At 40.4% G+C, this 16,805-nt stretch overlaps 1 protein-coding gene across 1 annotated transcript in view; it reads left to right on the forward strand.

The window, feature by feature from the left end:
* Positions 1-13,736, forward strand: part of LOC142209311 (uncharacterized) — a 33,376-nt gene extending 19,640 nt beyond the window's left edge. Inside the window, exons 8-22 of the mRNA XM_075278266.1 lie at positions 450-557; positions 847-909; positions 3,526-3,549; positions 3,650-3,802; positions 4,688-4,726; positions 5,350-5,421; positions 6,113-6,154; positions 6,299-6,326; positions 7,055-7,089; positions 7,580-7,714; positions 7,847-7,906; positions 8,578-8,646; positions 9,293-9,487; positions 11,733-11,848; positions 12,310-13,736. Coding sequence (XP_075134367.1) covers positions 450-557; positions 847-909; positions 3,526-3,549; positions 3,650-3,802; positions 4,688-4,726; positions 5,350-5,421; positions 6,113-6,154; positions 6,299-6,326; positions 7,055-7,089; positions 7,580-7,714; positions 7,847-7,906; positions 8,578-8,646; positions 9,293-9,487; positions 11,733-11,848; positions 12,310-12,520 — 1,350 coding nt within the window. The 3' untranslated portion in view covers positions 12,521-13,736. The remainder of the gene's footprint in view (positions 1-449; positions 558-846; positions 910-3,525; positions 3,550-3,649; positions 3,803-4,687; positions 4,727-5,349; positions 5,422-6,112; positions 6,155-6,298; positions 6,327-7,054; positions 7,090-7,579; positions 7,715-7,846; positions 7,907-8,577; positions 8,647-9,292; positions 9,488-11,732; positions 11,849-12,309) is intronic.
* The last annotated feature ends 3,069 nt before the right edge of the window (positions 13,737-16,805 follow it).

Genomic DNA, 16,805 nt, shown 5'->3' on the forward strand with positions numbered 1-16,805 from the left:
CTCCCTAGCCTAGCAATCTTTCCCATTACTAGCCCCTTCCACCCTCCCCCTGTCTCCCTAGTTAAATTATTCCGCCCACTACTAGGAGACAGGAAGAGGGGAGGAGCTGTTCCAGAACACAGGAAGGCTTGATAAGTATTGATGGGGATAGGATGGGAGAAAGAGTAATGGTGATGTTCCGTTTGGGAAGCGGTGAAACGGAACATCACCGGATTTTCAGAAAGTGTCCCTGGGGTGGTTACATGACTGCTCCAGGGATATGCATAATTATAGATTTTTTTTAATTGAAGTAAATTATAAATTAGGCGGGGGGAGGGGGTTTAGTTTAGGGATAAATTCTTAGTTTATCCTGGACAACCCCTTTCATTTTTGTGAAGGAGAGAAGTGTATTAAGAACTTGTTATCTTCAATCTAAATATCATTATAGAATATTCTCTTTATTCTAACAGGGAGATAAAGGAGACATGGGGCCACTTGGTGTTCCAGGCGTTAAAGGACCATCTGGAGAAAAGGGAGATGTAGGACCACCAGGACCTCCTGGAGAGTCATGCTGTAAAGTAAATGCTCACTCTGTACATTTATTACCTTGATCACATTAAAAGACAACCTGAACTTGTTATGTTTCAAGGGCTGGATTTCTACTTACAAGATGACATATACGGTTTTCAATGTGAGACTTTATCCACACTCATAAGATTCTTCATAAAGGAACATTAGATATTCAAATTTTGTGATTGTTTGATTTTAAGATCAAGTTTTACAATCCTAATTCTATTTAGCTAGGTAATATGGTATTATAAGGAACTAATGTATATATGATTATATGTTTTATTATTGTCTACATAGGGTGGTACAGCTTCTGTATCTCCTGAACGAAATGAAAAGGTTCTTGGGCCACCAGGACCTAAGGTGAGCACTTAATGAAAATATATAATTATTAGAAAGTTCTACTGGAAAAGCTGATCCCCTTGAACTAATATATATGTATAGTACTGAGCCACTGGGATCCCTAAGGGTAAGTTCATACGGAGATTTTTGGTCAGGATTTTGAGGCCGTATCCGTCTAAGCCCATTCATTGGGCCTAATCCAGAGCAGAGTGCGCGGCTGGATGCCGCTGCAGTGCATCGGCTTTCAGTCGCGGCTACCCGTCTTTTGCACTGGAACCTGAGGCGGGCTCAGCTTCAGGTCCCGGTCCAAAAAACCCCGTCTGAGCCTACCCTATCCCCTCAAGGTACTTCGCAATATTGCTAAAAAATGTGGATTTTGAGATGAGATTTAGCTGATACAGTTTCAAGACAGCCAACATACAGTATTTACAATCATGAGATTCTAAATTCTATGATTTTATGTATCAGGACAATAATAATAATAACAATAATACAAAAAATCTGCTCTTTAGATGATCTTACACTTAGATAAATATAACCTCAGGTGTACAACAACACACAACAGATTCCACCATTCAGGCGTTTCAGGCACTTTTTCCATCATAAGCTGGCCCCATCATGCACAGGATCGAGTAATTCACTTTCAATCTTTCCATTGTAATTAGCAAACAGAGAGGGGGACAAGGCTGAAGCTTCCCCTCCCCACCGACACCATGACTACTTATTACTTTACATACGACTTTTTATGCTTTCATACATTGTCCTGTTGCATGACCCAGTTTTGTCCAAGCTTTAGTTTATGGTTTAATAACCTTATGAATGACTCTTGGATACTTTGGTATACAAAGAAGTTCATGATAGACCTAATGACTACAAGTTTACCAGGTCCTCGAGCTGCAAAGTAAGCCCAAATCATCATCCATCCACCGCCATGCTTGACCGTTGGTATGAGGAATTTGAGCTTATAATCCTGTTTGGTTTTTAATTGTGGCACTGTGCATTATGGCCGAACATCTCCACTCTGGTCTTGTCTGTCCAAAGGACATTGTTCCAGAAGTCTGTTCACATGCAACTTTCTAAACATGAGCCGTGCTCCCATTTTCCTTTTTCAAAAGAACACATTTTCTGTTTGCAAGCCTTCCAAACACAACCATACTTATTCAGTGTTTTTCTCATTTTACTGTCAGGAACTTGAACATCTAAGGCCCGGTTCACATCTGCGCTTGCACTCTGTATGGAGATTACGTTCCCCTCTCTGCAATTTTCGCCCTTTTTGGCCAGAAACCAAATGGACACCACATGGACCCCATCATAGTCTATGGGGTCCGGGGATTTCCTAAGGTAACCGCTTTTTTATGCGGATTAGTTTTCCGTTCGGGGCGTCCCCAAGGTCCTCAAAGGAAATCTGAGCGTAGATGTGAACCTAGCTTAACATGCTAACTAATGCCTGCAAAGTCTGAGATGTAGCTCTTAGGTTTTGCAATTTCTGTGAGCATTGTACAGTAAGACTTTAGAGTAATTTTGCTGGGATGTCAACTTTTGGCAAGATTGCCAACTGTCCTGCAAGTTTTTTAACGTAGAACCTTCCCAAATTGCTGGGCAACAAATTCTTCTCTAAGAGAATTGCTGATGTCTTTGCTACTTGACATTGTGTTAACATACACCTAAATGCTCTAGACCAGCAAACTGCCAAAACTTTTGCCTTTATAGAGGAAATTACACTTTCTGATGATCAGTTAATCAGGGGCATTTGACTACTTAGTCTCTTAATTCCTATAAGTAAGTTCACATGGTAGAATTTTTGCAGCAGAATGTGCCAAAAGTGATCTGCCACCGTGTCATTCCAATGGGAAACAGACGCTTCTTTTTCTGCTAGCGTCCTGCCCAATCTCTTGGCTGATTCTGCCTGAACCTCATATTGAAGTGAAATGAAGTAAATCTTTCTACGCTTAGGGTAAGTTCACACAGAATTTACTGCAAGCGGATTTTGAGGCAGAATCTGACTCCCAACTCTCCCATTCAGGAGCAGATTTTTTTTTCCTCTGATTTTTCTCCTGCAGGAAAAAAAGAAGCGTCATGACCTGTCCTCAGGCACACCCTAGTAAAAGGAATAGGAGGCAGAACAAAAAAGTTTTAGAGCAACCGCTTTCGTTTTTTGTCTGCCTTCCATTCATTTGAATGGGATTTGCAAGGCTGAAAGTGCCTGAGAATAAATCCTGAAGCTTCTTTTTTCCCTAGTTAAAACTTCCTCTTTGGTCGCAGTATTGCCACAACAGAATGCTGATGCAGGGCATGGCCATTCTGTTGTGACTTTCCTCTGCCAATTAGGCCCAGATGAATGGGAACTCCCAAGCTGCGGAATCTGTGGAAAGATAGAGCAAGATGCTGCAGTCTTTGACGTAGTGTGATTTATCATGTGTTGTTGTTTATCTGTTGTGTATACTCAATTTTAAGACTAGGTTTTTTATTTTTATTATGTACTGATATGTAAAACTATAGTATTCAAGGGGGTGTACTTTGTTTTTCTCATGACTGCATTTACTCTGAATGAATGTCCTAATTTACCTCTGACTTACCACTTCTCATATCAAAGAATAATTGTTACTGTCTGTAATTTATTCTGTGTTTTACTTTCAGGGTGAGAAGGGGGACCCAGGAGAGGTTTGTATATAAATCTGCGATATTCCAATCAGTTTACGGAAATATATTAATCAATATTTAACTATTTATTTACTCTTAAAATTTCATATTATATTGGAAGGGCTGTGGTTCATGTAATAAGGAGAGTGTGTTGCAAGCCAATGGTCCTCCAGGTCCTGTGGGACCTCCTGGTCCACCAGGTCCCCCAGGTCCTCCTGGCTCTCCTGGGCCCATGATTCCTTCTGAAGAAAAGGTTCCTACAATCTACCATCAGGTAAGTAATATCATAAACACATTCATCATTTCTATGTGAATATTTTGATCAGCAACTCAACTCTAAAGCAGAAAAACTGCAGAAAATATTCTCTCACAAATGTCCATTGATTTGAAAGGAAACTGTATAATGCTAAAAGGGATTTTCTGGCCCTAAATGAAGTTTTTATACTGATTACCTCTCCAATACAGGACATCAGCATATGATCTGTGGAGGTCCAATGCCTGAACCCTGCACAAATCAGCTGTTCTCGCACACTCCGGAAGCTACTGGAGAGGATGGAAAACATGCACAGGCTGCTTCTATTCAAGCAATAGCAGCAGTGCTGCAATTCCCTGGAACCACCACTATGCAGTGGATGAGGCTTACTTGAATAGAAGCAGCCTACACTTGCGGCCCATCCACTGCACCAGGTTCCTGTCCAATAGGGGCTACTGGAACAGTTGTGCTGATTATGGGAGTCGAACCTCCACAGATGACATACTGATGACTTATCTTATGGATAGGTCATCAGTATGAAAACTCAATTTCAGGCTAGAAAATCCCTTTAATGGGGTCGTCCTATTACACCACAGGATAGGGGCTAAGAATCACACCACTGGGGATCACACGACTGGGTTCCCCAACAAACAAATGAACAGGGAAACTGAAAGAAGTGCCAAGACCGGCGCTCCATTCACTGTTATCGGGTTGTCAGAAATTGTAGTCCTCACAGCCCTATAGCAAGTCGGACCCCCAATAATGTCATACTTATTGCCTATGATGTGGATATAGGATAAGTGTCTGTAATGGAGTATCAACTTTAATGTCTCTTGTGGTGCTTCTGGGAAAATGAACACCAATGCAGACAACCCATCTAATGGTTTTTGTTTTGTTTTTTTACAGACTGGCAGATCAGAGTTGTATGGATCAGTAGTCTATTCTGTGAGTTACCTCTGTTCTTTCTGCTATGTTACCTATCATGAATGTCAATTCCTGATACATTTAGATACAGGTAGTAGGAAAAGTAGAACTGTGATTAAAACAAAAGTATAACCTCAATGTAAAGATAATATATAGAAATACATTTTTATCCCTTAGGTTTATAGCAATTTTTAAAGGGGATGTCTGATATTTAAAACAGGGTCTGCTTTATCTTCTATGGAGTTGCCTGGCTTGTGTCCGGAACTGCATTCACTTCACTATGGGTTTGAGCTGCAGTACTAGACATATCCCATGGGCAGGAGTGAACTACTTCTAGAACAAAAAGTAAAACAGTTTCTAATTTTTAGACTTAGACAAATATCCATTATTCAACATCAGTCTGAACAAATGTAATTTCCATTCAGACATCTGCTGTAAGCTGAATGATTTGCAGAATATAAGTATATAAGTTATGTCCCAATGTGTTAAAACGTCTGTTCATTGGGAGTTGGAAGAGTGAATGAGCTAACCATTTTATATTCTGAAATAACACCAATTAAATAGAAGGGAGATATGTTGTAATACAAAAAGCATTCCATATCTTTCTATAGTGGTCAATTTTTAATAGCTTAATCTCCCCACAGGGCTTACCTGGGAACCCTGGAATGCCCGGCCCACCAGGACCTCCTGGACCACCAGGGGTTGTTTATCTCAATGTAAGTTTTATGGGTATATGGGTAGAATAATGCTTGTTCACTACACTATTGTCACACTCAGGCTCCTTGAGCCCACCAGAGAAAAATATTGTGAGTTGATTGTTTAAAATTCACTACATATCATCACATTATATATATATATATACATATATATATATATATACAGAACATGTATACGTCCCCATTTAATTGCATCATAGAGCTTGTTCATACCATTCTATACATAGCATATATCAATAAGGTTGACTGGCGTATTTTCAATCATCGTATAAGAAATGGACCCTAGTGGAATGTGATTGGTTTTTACTGGATCCTACGGTACTTTTTGTGGGCTACATCACCCCTAATTCTTAGCAAAGGATTTGCAAATACTTTTTTTTGTTTTTTAATTGTAGATTGTGAGCACCATATAGAGCTCACAATGTACATTTTTTTCCCCCCATCAGTATGTCTTTGTAGAATGGGAGGAAATCCATGCAAACACGGGGAGAACATATAAACTCCTTGCAGATGTTGTTCCTGGCAGGATTCAAACCCAGAACTCCAGCGCTGCAAGGCTTCAGTGCTTACCACTGAGCCACCATGTTGCCCCAGATTTTGTAAACACATTGTTTTAATGTGTATCACATAACAGTAAGGCTGATATTAGAATATGAAGTATTATTTAATCGGAATCTTTATCCATCCACAGAGAGTGTTCCCTGTCCCAGCACGGCCACATTGCAAACAAACGGTAAGGCAGACAAGTATTCATGGACCTAGAATACAAAACATTTTACTTGATAGTTGTGAGAGAAAGTCTTTGCAACCACTTGTGCTGAGATAGGCCCATCTCAGAACGAAAGATGAGAACTCATGCCTTGTTCATTTTAAACAGGTTCCCAATGGAGAAACAAAGGACCCAGGTAATAATATCTTTGGTAATGTGCTCATTTCTATTCATACATTTATATAATTTCTAAATGCATTTCTTTATTCTTCTGAAGTCCTCCACATCCAGTATCATCTGTTATTGCTTTGGTCTTCAAACCTTAAGGTGCCCATACACATAAGTGCAAAGTTGGCTGAACCCACTGATTATCTGACTATCATATATGTATGGGGGATATGCCAACTCTCCCCTTTAGGGCAGATGTAAAAAGGGTTATCTGGAAGTAACTATTGTGGAGTGTGGGGGAGAAAGGGAGGCTGGAACTCTTGTTCCTCTGTCTCTTTCACAGCTGCTCCAGTTCTGTGACATCACTGACTCCCCACTATGTTCACAGCACCATTCAGTAAAATGGAGTTTGTCATGTGAATGAGAGTAGGAGAGGCTGCAGGAGAGACAGAAATGAGAGCTCTGGCCTCCCCTCTGCCCTCCTCAAAAGTAATGAAGAAGACACTGAGGTGTACTTTAGTAAAAAAAAAGCTTAACCAGTACAGTAAATGCAGTAGTAAGCTTTATTACTCCCTGAATTACCACTGTAAGAGAAAAACAGATTGGGAATGTTGGATTTCAGATACCTGATCCTTTGTTTGGCGAGCAGGGCATATGAAGGAATCAGGAGCTGTTGGCTGAACACTTGTTTGATCGATGGCTATGGAAGGTGATTGGGCACTTTTACTTGTCTAATACATTTTTTTCTGCCTACAGACTATGGGCAAGACAAAGAGAGTCATTATCAGAAGGTAAGACCAGAGCACATTGTTGCAATCTATAGGGGAAAAAGAGAGAATTTTGCAAACATAGCACCAATCCCTAAATATTTATGTCAGTGGTCAGATATGTTAGGCTGTTACTTACATAGCAAAAGATTCAGTTTGCTTCTATATTCCTGTCCAAACTACATGCAGATGTGTCCTCCCTTACATGCTCAGAAATGAACAGCTTTTCTAACACAAGTTTAATGACAAGTCATCACAAAGTGATATGTTAACTATCCTATGTGTGTCAATGTGTGACTAACCCAATGAGAGGAAGGTGTAACTGCAGCCTTCCAAAGCTTTCGGTGGCAAGTCATAATACTGTGTTGAATTGGTTTCAAGAATATTTAGAATCTTTAATGAAACTGGGGATCAGATAAGTGTGGACACATGAGGTATAAATGAAAACCGTTAAAATGAAGTTTTACACATTTTTTATTTGTTAAGAACCCATATTTTTATCATGGTGTAATAGGTACAGAGTTGGGTCTTTGCAAGCAGAGATGAGATGTCTCAGGCATGGGAGGACGTAGTGGAGGGGAGCCTGGTGTATGTAAAGGAACCAAGTAGTGCTTTCTTCAGGACCCATTTGGGATGGAGTAAAATCATGGTATGTTCCACATATGTAGATATATGGTAAACGTCTATATAACTTCAACTTATTATTTAAGACTATTGTATGTGTTCATCATACCTGTAATCCTAACATAATCTAATCTAACTGTAACTTTTTTTTTTTTAGCTGGAGGAGTTTGAGTCCAATTTCCCAGCTGATGAGCCCTTGCTGCCAGAGGAAGTAGCAGTGAGTATTATACTATAGCACTGCACTATACTACATTATAGTATACTATATTACACTACATTATACTATAGCACTAAAGGAACTATACTATACTCAACTATACTACATTATACTATAGCACTAAAGGAAGTATACTATACTCAACTATACTACATTATACTATAGCAATAAACTAAAGGTACTATTATATTATACTATACTATACTATATTTTACTATGGCACTGCACTAAAGGGAGAGCTGCAGTAAGTGCAATATTTGCTTGCATGTAGGTAAAAGACATCATGTTTTTTACTCTTGCCATTTTGAACTATAATTCTGAGATGTCACATAACATATGGATTTTGCGCTGGTCTCAATGTCTCCTACACCAGAGCACGGAGCACTTACTTTATGATTGATCATGAACTAGGAGCCCTTGAGCCTACAGCAGCCCTAAGGTGCCGAGGATTCTGCTGTTATTTTTGACCAAAAAAAATGCTACTTGCAAGTTTTTTAGTTATAAGCAGCCTTAAATAGTCAGAAACGCCAATTTGCAACTACTTTTTTTACCACAACAGTATTGTAAGACATTTGAAGAATCCCCCATTGTGCTCCATTTGCTTATTTTCATATGTACGGTACTTATAGCTATAGCTAAGTATTATTTCTTATTATTCTCTCTATTTTCAGGATGAAGACTCTGATAAACCTGATGAAATTGTAGCAGTGCTGCCGAGTATCACTCCAAGAATACCCTCAGTAAGAAAACTAAATATTTTAATCTATAATATTGCATTTGTTCCTGTAACCATATAATATAAAAAAGAGACTGTTAATTCATGATATTTCTGACATGTAAATGACGCAAGTGCTGAGATGGTTTTTGTGTCCTATGAAAGAAGAGATGCTCAGCTTTCATAGGAAACTAAGATCACAGTTCTTTCTGTATTCTTTACACCAATTAAACATACATTTATCCGGATGTTTATATGTAGCTGATTCTAAGCCTGTGTTTTTTTTCAACTGAGAATCTCAACTTTCATAAAAGTCTCTAGAGCCACGTTCAAAAGTTGGAACCCACATATCAAGACTAGGTGACCCCAGAACTTTTATAGAAGAGAACGGGGAGAGCTGTTATATGTGTAGCCACCTCTTTATCCAAAGTGGCCATGGTACCAGTCAAAACAGGTGGTTGGGAAACCAAAATTTTGGAGACAGATACTGATCCTATCTCAAACCTATCAGACATCTATGGCATATCCTGTGATCAGATAAATGTCTGTGTAGCATATAGCACACCTTGGACAACCAAGACAGATCCTCTTAGGAACAGGATAGGGACTGAGTGAGATAAATTTTGTTAATAAATATGGGATGTTCATCTTTTTATTCTTCGTATTAACAGCTTCGCCTGATAGCACTAAATGTTCCTCTCACTGGAGACATGACTGGGATTCGGGGAGCTGACCTACAGTGCTATCGTCAGGCTCAGGAGATGTCTCTTTCTGGGACATTCAGAGCACTTCTGTCTTCCTCAAGCCAATCTCTGACCTCCATAGTGAAAAAAACTGACAGAGGTCTCCCCATAGTGAATTTAAAGGTAAGCCATTTCCATTAAAGGGATTTTCTGGCCTAATGCATATGGATAGGTTATTAATATCTAATCTGGGGGTCCAACACCAGAATACTTCTCTTTAGTCTCGATCCTGCACTTTGAAATCTCAGACATGCACAGTAATGCTCCCTTCTGAGCGCTACTGCACATGCCCGAGCACCATTTTCTTGTGCGCTTTCTTCAATTGTCTATTGTCGAGACTAAAGACAATGGAGGCGGTTACACCTACGGAGAAGGAGGGCATCACAAGAGCACAAGCAAAGGAGGGGGCATTACAAAGGTATGATGCAGGGAGGTGCACGATGGCTTCATGAATGTCCAGGGTGCACAAAGAGGTTCATTTGCATGTCAGTTTTACTGATATGTAAAGAAAAATGGGGGGGGGGGGGGTCTTTTCAAAATCTAGCAGCAGCTCCTGAATGGTGTTTTTAAAGGATATTCAGGCATATCACTATCTAAAATTACGATTTCCAAATGGGAGAGCCCCTTTAATGATTTCTGTGCATAAAAAGAGGTGATAGACACACAAGTGTGGTTCCTCTGTGGCTTGGTGATGGGTATTACGTGTTAGTTGTGGTGCTCCCAGTGTGGACTGCAAAGATAAATGCATACCTTCACAGTGTGTAGTAAGATTGTATATTCATGCCACAATTTACATTAAATTTTACCAAGATTTAGCAGTCATCGCAGCAATGGGTGAATGGAAATTTTTAGGAGGCCTGTGGGAGGGAAATACTAGCAAAAAGAGTCACATCTTGTCAGGGTGACATTACAGAGCCAAAACCCACAATGCATTTCTGGGAGATGGATAAGAAAAGGATATGTAAAAGCAGAGGGGTGACTAAATTAAAATAAAAATGCTCACAGAGCAGTAGTGGAGGCACGGTGCTAATAAGCCTCTGCGCAGTGGATTGGCGCTCAAGGTGGTTTACTGTTACATTGGTATATAAAGCACTTTGAGTTTTTTGCAATGAACTATGTGTTGTGTTACATGAGAGGTGTGCCAAGTGTGTGGCTTGTTTGCTCTTTGAATACGGTTTGTTAGTGCATCTTATTTAGTATTTTATGATGTGTATTGTATTGAATATGTTGATGCCTTTTGAACTGTATGCATGCCACTGTTACTTTGAGTACACTTGGGAGTCATCTCTGTTCCTGACATGTTCTCGGCAGAGATCGTACTGCAGCAGACACTGTATGATCTATATTATGGTTGAGGGAACATTACATAGTTCTCTATTGTATTTGCAGTTCTTTGAATAGTACAAACAGAAATGTACTGAGACATTGCTGTTATCTAATTGTGAAAGAGTCAAGGCATAGATGTAAGAAAATGTGTTGTGTCTAAGGAAGCCCAGAATTTTGACTAGGACAATGCTTAGTTACATTGAGGAGCTATAAAAGGCTGACAGTAACTGACATTGGTTGGTCAGCTTGTTGCAGACTATCCAGTATGTGAGGCGTTGGGTAGCCCAGGCCACAATGGCCCTTCCTATGGGTCTTGAGCAACAAAGTAGAGATCAGCAAGAAGATTGTTGTTTTTCCACTTTACTTGTATTTTTATATCTTCTTCCACCTGTTAAAGAGGACCTTTCACCACCTGGGGCACATGCGTTTTTATATACCACTAGAAAGCCGACAGTGCGCTGAATTCAGCAAACTATTAGCTTTCACGTTCTGTGCCCCCGGTGAAGAGCTATCGGTGCCGGTACCGTAGCTCTTTATAGTCAGAAGGGCATTTCTGACAGTCAGTCAGGAACGCCCCCTCCCTCACAGCAGCGACCCCCTCCCCTCCTGATAGTACTCGTATATAGACGAGTACTGGGGTGTGTTCCTCACCACTCTCACAATACAGCGCTACAGGTGCTACTGTGAGGAAGGGCGTTCCTGACTGACGGTCAGAAACGCCCTTCTGACAGTGAAGAGCTACAGTACCGGCACTGATAGCTCATCCCCAGGGGCACAGAACGTGAAAGCCGATAGTGTGCTGGATTCAGCGCACTGTCGGCTTTCTAGCAGTATATAAAACCGCATATGCCCCAGATGGTGAAAGGTCCTCTTTAAATTCTACCTGCTTGTTGTTTCCTCCATCCAAACCTACCCTGCCATTCCTCAGTTACACAACACTCAGTTTTGAAATTCTTTCTTAATATTCTTGATGGGATAACCACTTTGACCTTGAGTGGACTGTAAAATACTAATGTAAAATACTATTCCTTTTTCTCTATAGGGTGAAATGCTCATTAGAAACTGGAACTCTATTTTTGATAGCAAATTGTCTCTCCATAAATCTGGTGTCCCGATTTATTCTTTTAATGGAAGAAATATACTTAGTGACCCTCTATGGTAAGAAAAGTCTCTCCTATCTGCTCCTTCCCCCACAGTAACATCTACAAAGGTGCAATACAAATAAATATAGTAACATATATTTTCATCTTTTCTTGAGAAATCTTTGGTGCAGAAAGACAGATTGTGTAATCTCCATTTGTAAAACACTACTACAGATTGGCAGGTGACTGTTCTGGTCACTACAGTTGCATAGTGGCTTAGTGTAGTCACCTACCACATTGGACACAACTTACCTGCATTCCTCAACAAATACTGATCTTATAATACATCACTAATTAGATTTTACACAAGAATCCCTTTAATATCTTTACCATGCCAGATATTGTAGTTATTAATGGTTGCTTGCAGCCTTCTTAACAAAAATTAGAGCTTCAGATTTTTTCTTATAAAGATACGCATGTTATTTTGAAGGTTTAATAAGTATTTATATATACATCACTGTATTTTCTCACTTTTAGGCCACATAAGGCTTTTTGGCATGGCTCTAGCCAAAGGGGATCTTCTGTACGTGGCAGGAACTGCATGGAATGGAGAAACCAAGTCAATGCTGAAGGCCTTGCATCACCATTTACAAAGCACTGGCTCCAAGAAAATGATTCTTTCAGTTGTACCAAAACGCTGGCTGTCTTATGCATAGAAATAGCCTTTCCATATCACTATATGTGGTGATTGCGGGTCACCAATAATTTTTCTTGGGGAATAGTAAACCATGACAACTGCATATTTATACACCTATATTTATATTATGTATGTAACTAGCAAACATGTCAGTACTTCTCAGTTATTCCATGTCTCCTAGGAATCAAACCCATGAGCCACATTGTAACCATCTTTGTTATGGTCGTAGAAACAAAAGCTGGTTACAGGATTATGATCTGTGCACATCGGAGCAAAGTTTTATTCTGCAATATGCCCATCAGTAGTTTAGTATTATGAGTAATTTGCATAGTAAACCATGAGATAGCGCACCACCGATGTTCTGATATTTTCTCCATGATCGTGGTGGACATTCATCACACAGTGCTATATGTGACACATCATAGTGTTACAATTACCCGCTGCAGTCACAATAGGAAATGCATTACAACAGGGCATTATAAATAGAAGCAAATACATTGGGAAAAGGCACAATAAGACAATAAGACTAAGACCACCGTAGCAAAAACGCTGCTGAATGTTCACAGACCAATTCTGTATAGTTTTCCACCGTAAAATTACTGCAGCAAAAAACTGCTGCGGCTCACCTTGGCAGATTGGTAAATTCCCCGCAGCTGATCTATAGCGATTTTTCCCAGTGTTTCCCTGACCTCTTGAGGCTTTCTCATTCAACTACTTATACTGTATATAAAATGGAACTGGATATTCTGTTTTCTCTAGACGGTTTTACTGAAGTCTGTAGTTTGCCTCGTATAAGAATCTGTAGGTTAACACACACCTATATAACTACATGAAAACTAGGACTAGATTGCCATTTGTGAGAAGAAGTACACATCTAAGGGCTCGTTCACATCTGCGCCCGGTCTCCGTTCTGCAGGTTTCTGATTCTTGCACAAAACAGGGACAGGAGACGGAAACCTGCCGGCATGTTTCAATCCCATTCATTTGAATGGGCTTGAAAAGTCTCTGGCTGTGAGCGCCTGTGAGCGTTTTATGCGCTCCGCGGTGAAACCATTTTTTTTTTTTAAGCTGGACACAGAGTCGGACATGCAGTACTCTGTGTCCAGTTTAAAAAAAACGGTTTCACTGCGGAGCGCATAAAACTCTCACCGGCGCTCATGACCGGACTTGGCATGACAGGTTTCCGTCTTCTGCAAGTAGAAGACGGAAACCTGAAAACGGAGTTCAGGCGCTGGTGTGAACCCAGCGTAAGCCCATAACTCTTTCCTCAACACATTTTTTTTATTGAACTGTACATTATTAGAAAATAAATATTCCCTTTAACCAACCCGAATGATTATTTGAAGATTTGTTATTACCGTTTTTTGTAAAGTTTATTTAGTGATACTTAAATATAAACTAGAATAAAGCTGCACTATATTATACATTGTTTTTTAAAGGGTTCATTTGCTTTGGATATGCACGTTCACCAGAAACAGGACTAGCATTGTCCATCAGTGGTGTTGGTATGAAACCTCATTTTCATTAGGCTTCGTTCCCACGGAGTAACACGCCGCTCATTCTGACACGTAAACATGTGTCGGAGTGAAGCGCTTCAAAACAGATCCCATTGACTTCAATGGGTGTCAGCTTACGCGTGCTACACATTGAAATCAATGGGTTACATAGCCTCCCATTGATTTCAATGTGTAGCACGTGTAAGCCAGCACCCATTGAAGTCAATGGGATCTGTTTTGAAGTGCTTCACTCTCACATGTGTTTACGTGCCAGAATGAGCGGCGCGTTACTCCGTGGGAACGGAGCATAGGCTACATGCACATGAATGTGTGCATTCAGAGGTCCGTCAGAAAACACACGGACGGCACATGAATAAATCATTTCATTTAGTGAGCTCAGGCCGTAAACCTGTCCTGAGTTTTGCTCGGGACTTGTGGCTCTCTACACAGACTCATGATAATACATGTGTGTAGGGATCATAGAAAATAACTGATCAGTGTGCTATCCATGTTTTTAACAAAGCACTTATTCACTTACATAGTATCTTATAGGGAAGGGAACTAAAATGCACCTTTAAAGAGGACCTTTCACCATATCTGGGCACAGGCAGTGTTATATACTGCTGGAAAGCTGACAGTGCGCTGAGTTCAGCGCACTGTCGGCTTTCCCGATCTGTGCCCGGTGTGAAGAGCTTACGGTCCGGTACCGTAGCTCTTCTATGGTCAGAAGGGCGTTTCTGACCATTAGCCAGAGACGTTCTTCTGCCTCGCGGCGCCAATCGCGCTGTGCTGTGGAGCGGGGAGGAACGCCCCCTCCCTCTGCTCACAGCGCTCGTCCATAGATGAGTATTATCAGGAGAGGGAGGGGGCGTTCCTCCCCGCTCCACAGCACAGCGCGATTGGCGCCGCGAGGCAGAAGGACGTCTCTGGCTAACAGTCAGAAACGCCCTTCTGACCATAGAAGAGCTACGGTACCGGCACCGTAAGCTCTTCACACCGGGCACAGATCGGGAAAGCCGACAGTGCGCTGAACTCAGCGCACTGTCAGCTTTCCAGCAGTATATAACACTGCCTGTGCCCAGATATGGTGAAAGGTCCTCTTTAAATTGTTGCACATTAATAATATTATCCTGGATTTTGCTATTGATTTTACTGTTTTACAAAGCAACTGAATCTACAAATAACATGCAAAGGATATGGTATGCTGCTAGTCAGAAGATATAAGACACTTGACTGTAGTTTTTATTTGCAATTGTGGATAAAATTACAAACTCATTCATGTTTATGAGCCATAAACATACACATAGTTTTTGTGGACATGTGTTTGCACTGTATACAAGAACTACAAATAATGAAGCACATCCTATTTTTCCCTGCATTTGCAGCACAGACAAGTGTAGAAGATCATAAAAGTAAAAAACCAGTAAAAACCACTATGTCGTGTGCATGAGGCCTAAGACTCACTGAGACTACTGAGCTAAGACTCACTGAGACTACTGAGCGAACTGGTTATGAAGCTGAGCAACATTGAACAAAGGTGGCCAAAATTGCAGCATGTTAATTTTAGCTGCAGAATCACCAGTGGTTTCCCTATATTTTTAATAGGGGAGGAAAAAAAAATGTTGAGAAAAACACAGCAAAACTGAATGAAAAGCAGGAAAATAAGTGTTTTGACAGCATTTTTTTCTGCTACATTTCAGGAATTCTTAGGGCCCCACGGGCCGCAAATGCCGCGATTTTCCCACAGTAGAAACGCCGCCAAAAAAATCATGTTGTTTTGCAGTAACAGCAAAGTGATAGTCATCACAAAGCAACTGAGTTCGAAAGTCCGCTCAGTCTATCATTGTGAACTTGCTCACATTACATATGTAAATTATTTTGCATCCATGCCATCCTGTCTCACACTGCCATTGTCTAAAGGACAAAGGACTCTACGTGATCCACTCAAGATTGTTGATATGTGAATAACTTAATATAAATAGGGGGCTTGACATGTAAAAAAGGGGAGTGTCCCTAAATAAACATTAATTGTATCCAAGGTAAAAAAAAATCACCAAGCCCTACCTTTGAATGTCCTCAGCGGTGACATGAGGCTGAGGACTTCTAACATTCAGGCACCATCACAAGACCAAACGAACACTGCGGCATGTGTTGGGGACTTTTATTTTTTTGACACTTTTCTGGTCTGACAGGTTGCGTCAATTCCTGGACAACCCCTTTAACGTGCTGCATTTATGTAGCATTTTTTCCCCCACAATTTGTGACAGAGATTTTTTTTCCACTGCTTTTCTGCAACGGGCATCATTAACATTATTTTTGGTCTCATTAAAGCCTCACTTTGTGATCTAGTTGCTATATGTGAACACTTCACTCATTTATGACATGTCTACTTGACCTCTGGGATCCACACAGTCTCATACACACTTAGGGTGCATTCACACTGAGTAAACGCTAGCTTATTTTGTAGAGTAAAATTACACTTGTAAATTTTGCTATCCCATTGACTTCAATGATATTTTACAGGCGTATTTTTACAGGCGTATTTTTTACTGGCGTATTTTTTACTGGCGTATTTTTACACTTGTAAAAAAATATCATTGAAGTCAATGGGATAGCAAAATTTACAAGTGTAATTTTACTCTACAAAATAAGCTAGCGTTTACTCAGTGTGAATGCACCCTTACTCCTCGTTCACATCTGCGTTGGTATTCCGTATGATGGATACGCTATAAATGTGGGATTGACGACATATATCTAGAGTAGAGAGCAGTGTACGTATGACCAACCACATTTCCATTCTAAGGGTTTGTTCACATCTGCGTTGGTATTCCGTCTGGGAA

The sequence above is a fragment of the Leptodactylus fuscus genome, chromosome 6 (genome assembly GCF_031893055.1).
Source record: "Leptodactylus fuscus isolate aLepFus1 chromosome 6, aLepFus1.hap2, whole genome shotgun sequence".
Lineage (NCBI taxonomy): Eukaryota > Metazoa > Chordata > Amphibia > Anura > Leptodactylidae > Leptodactylus > Leptodactylus fuscus.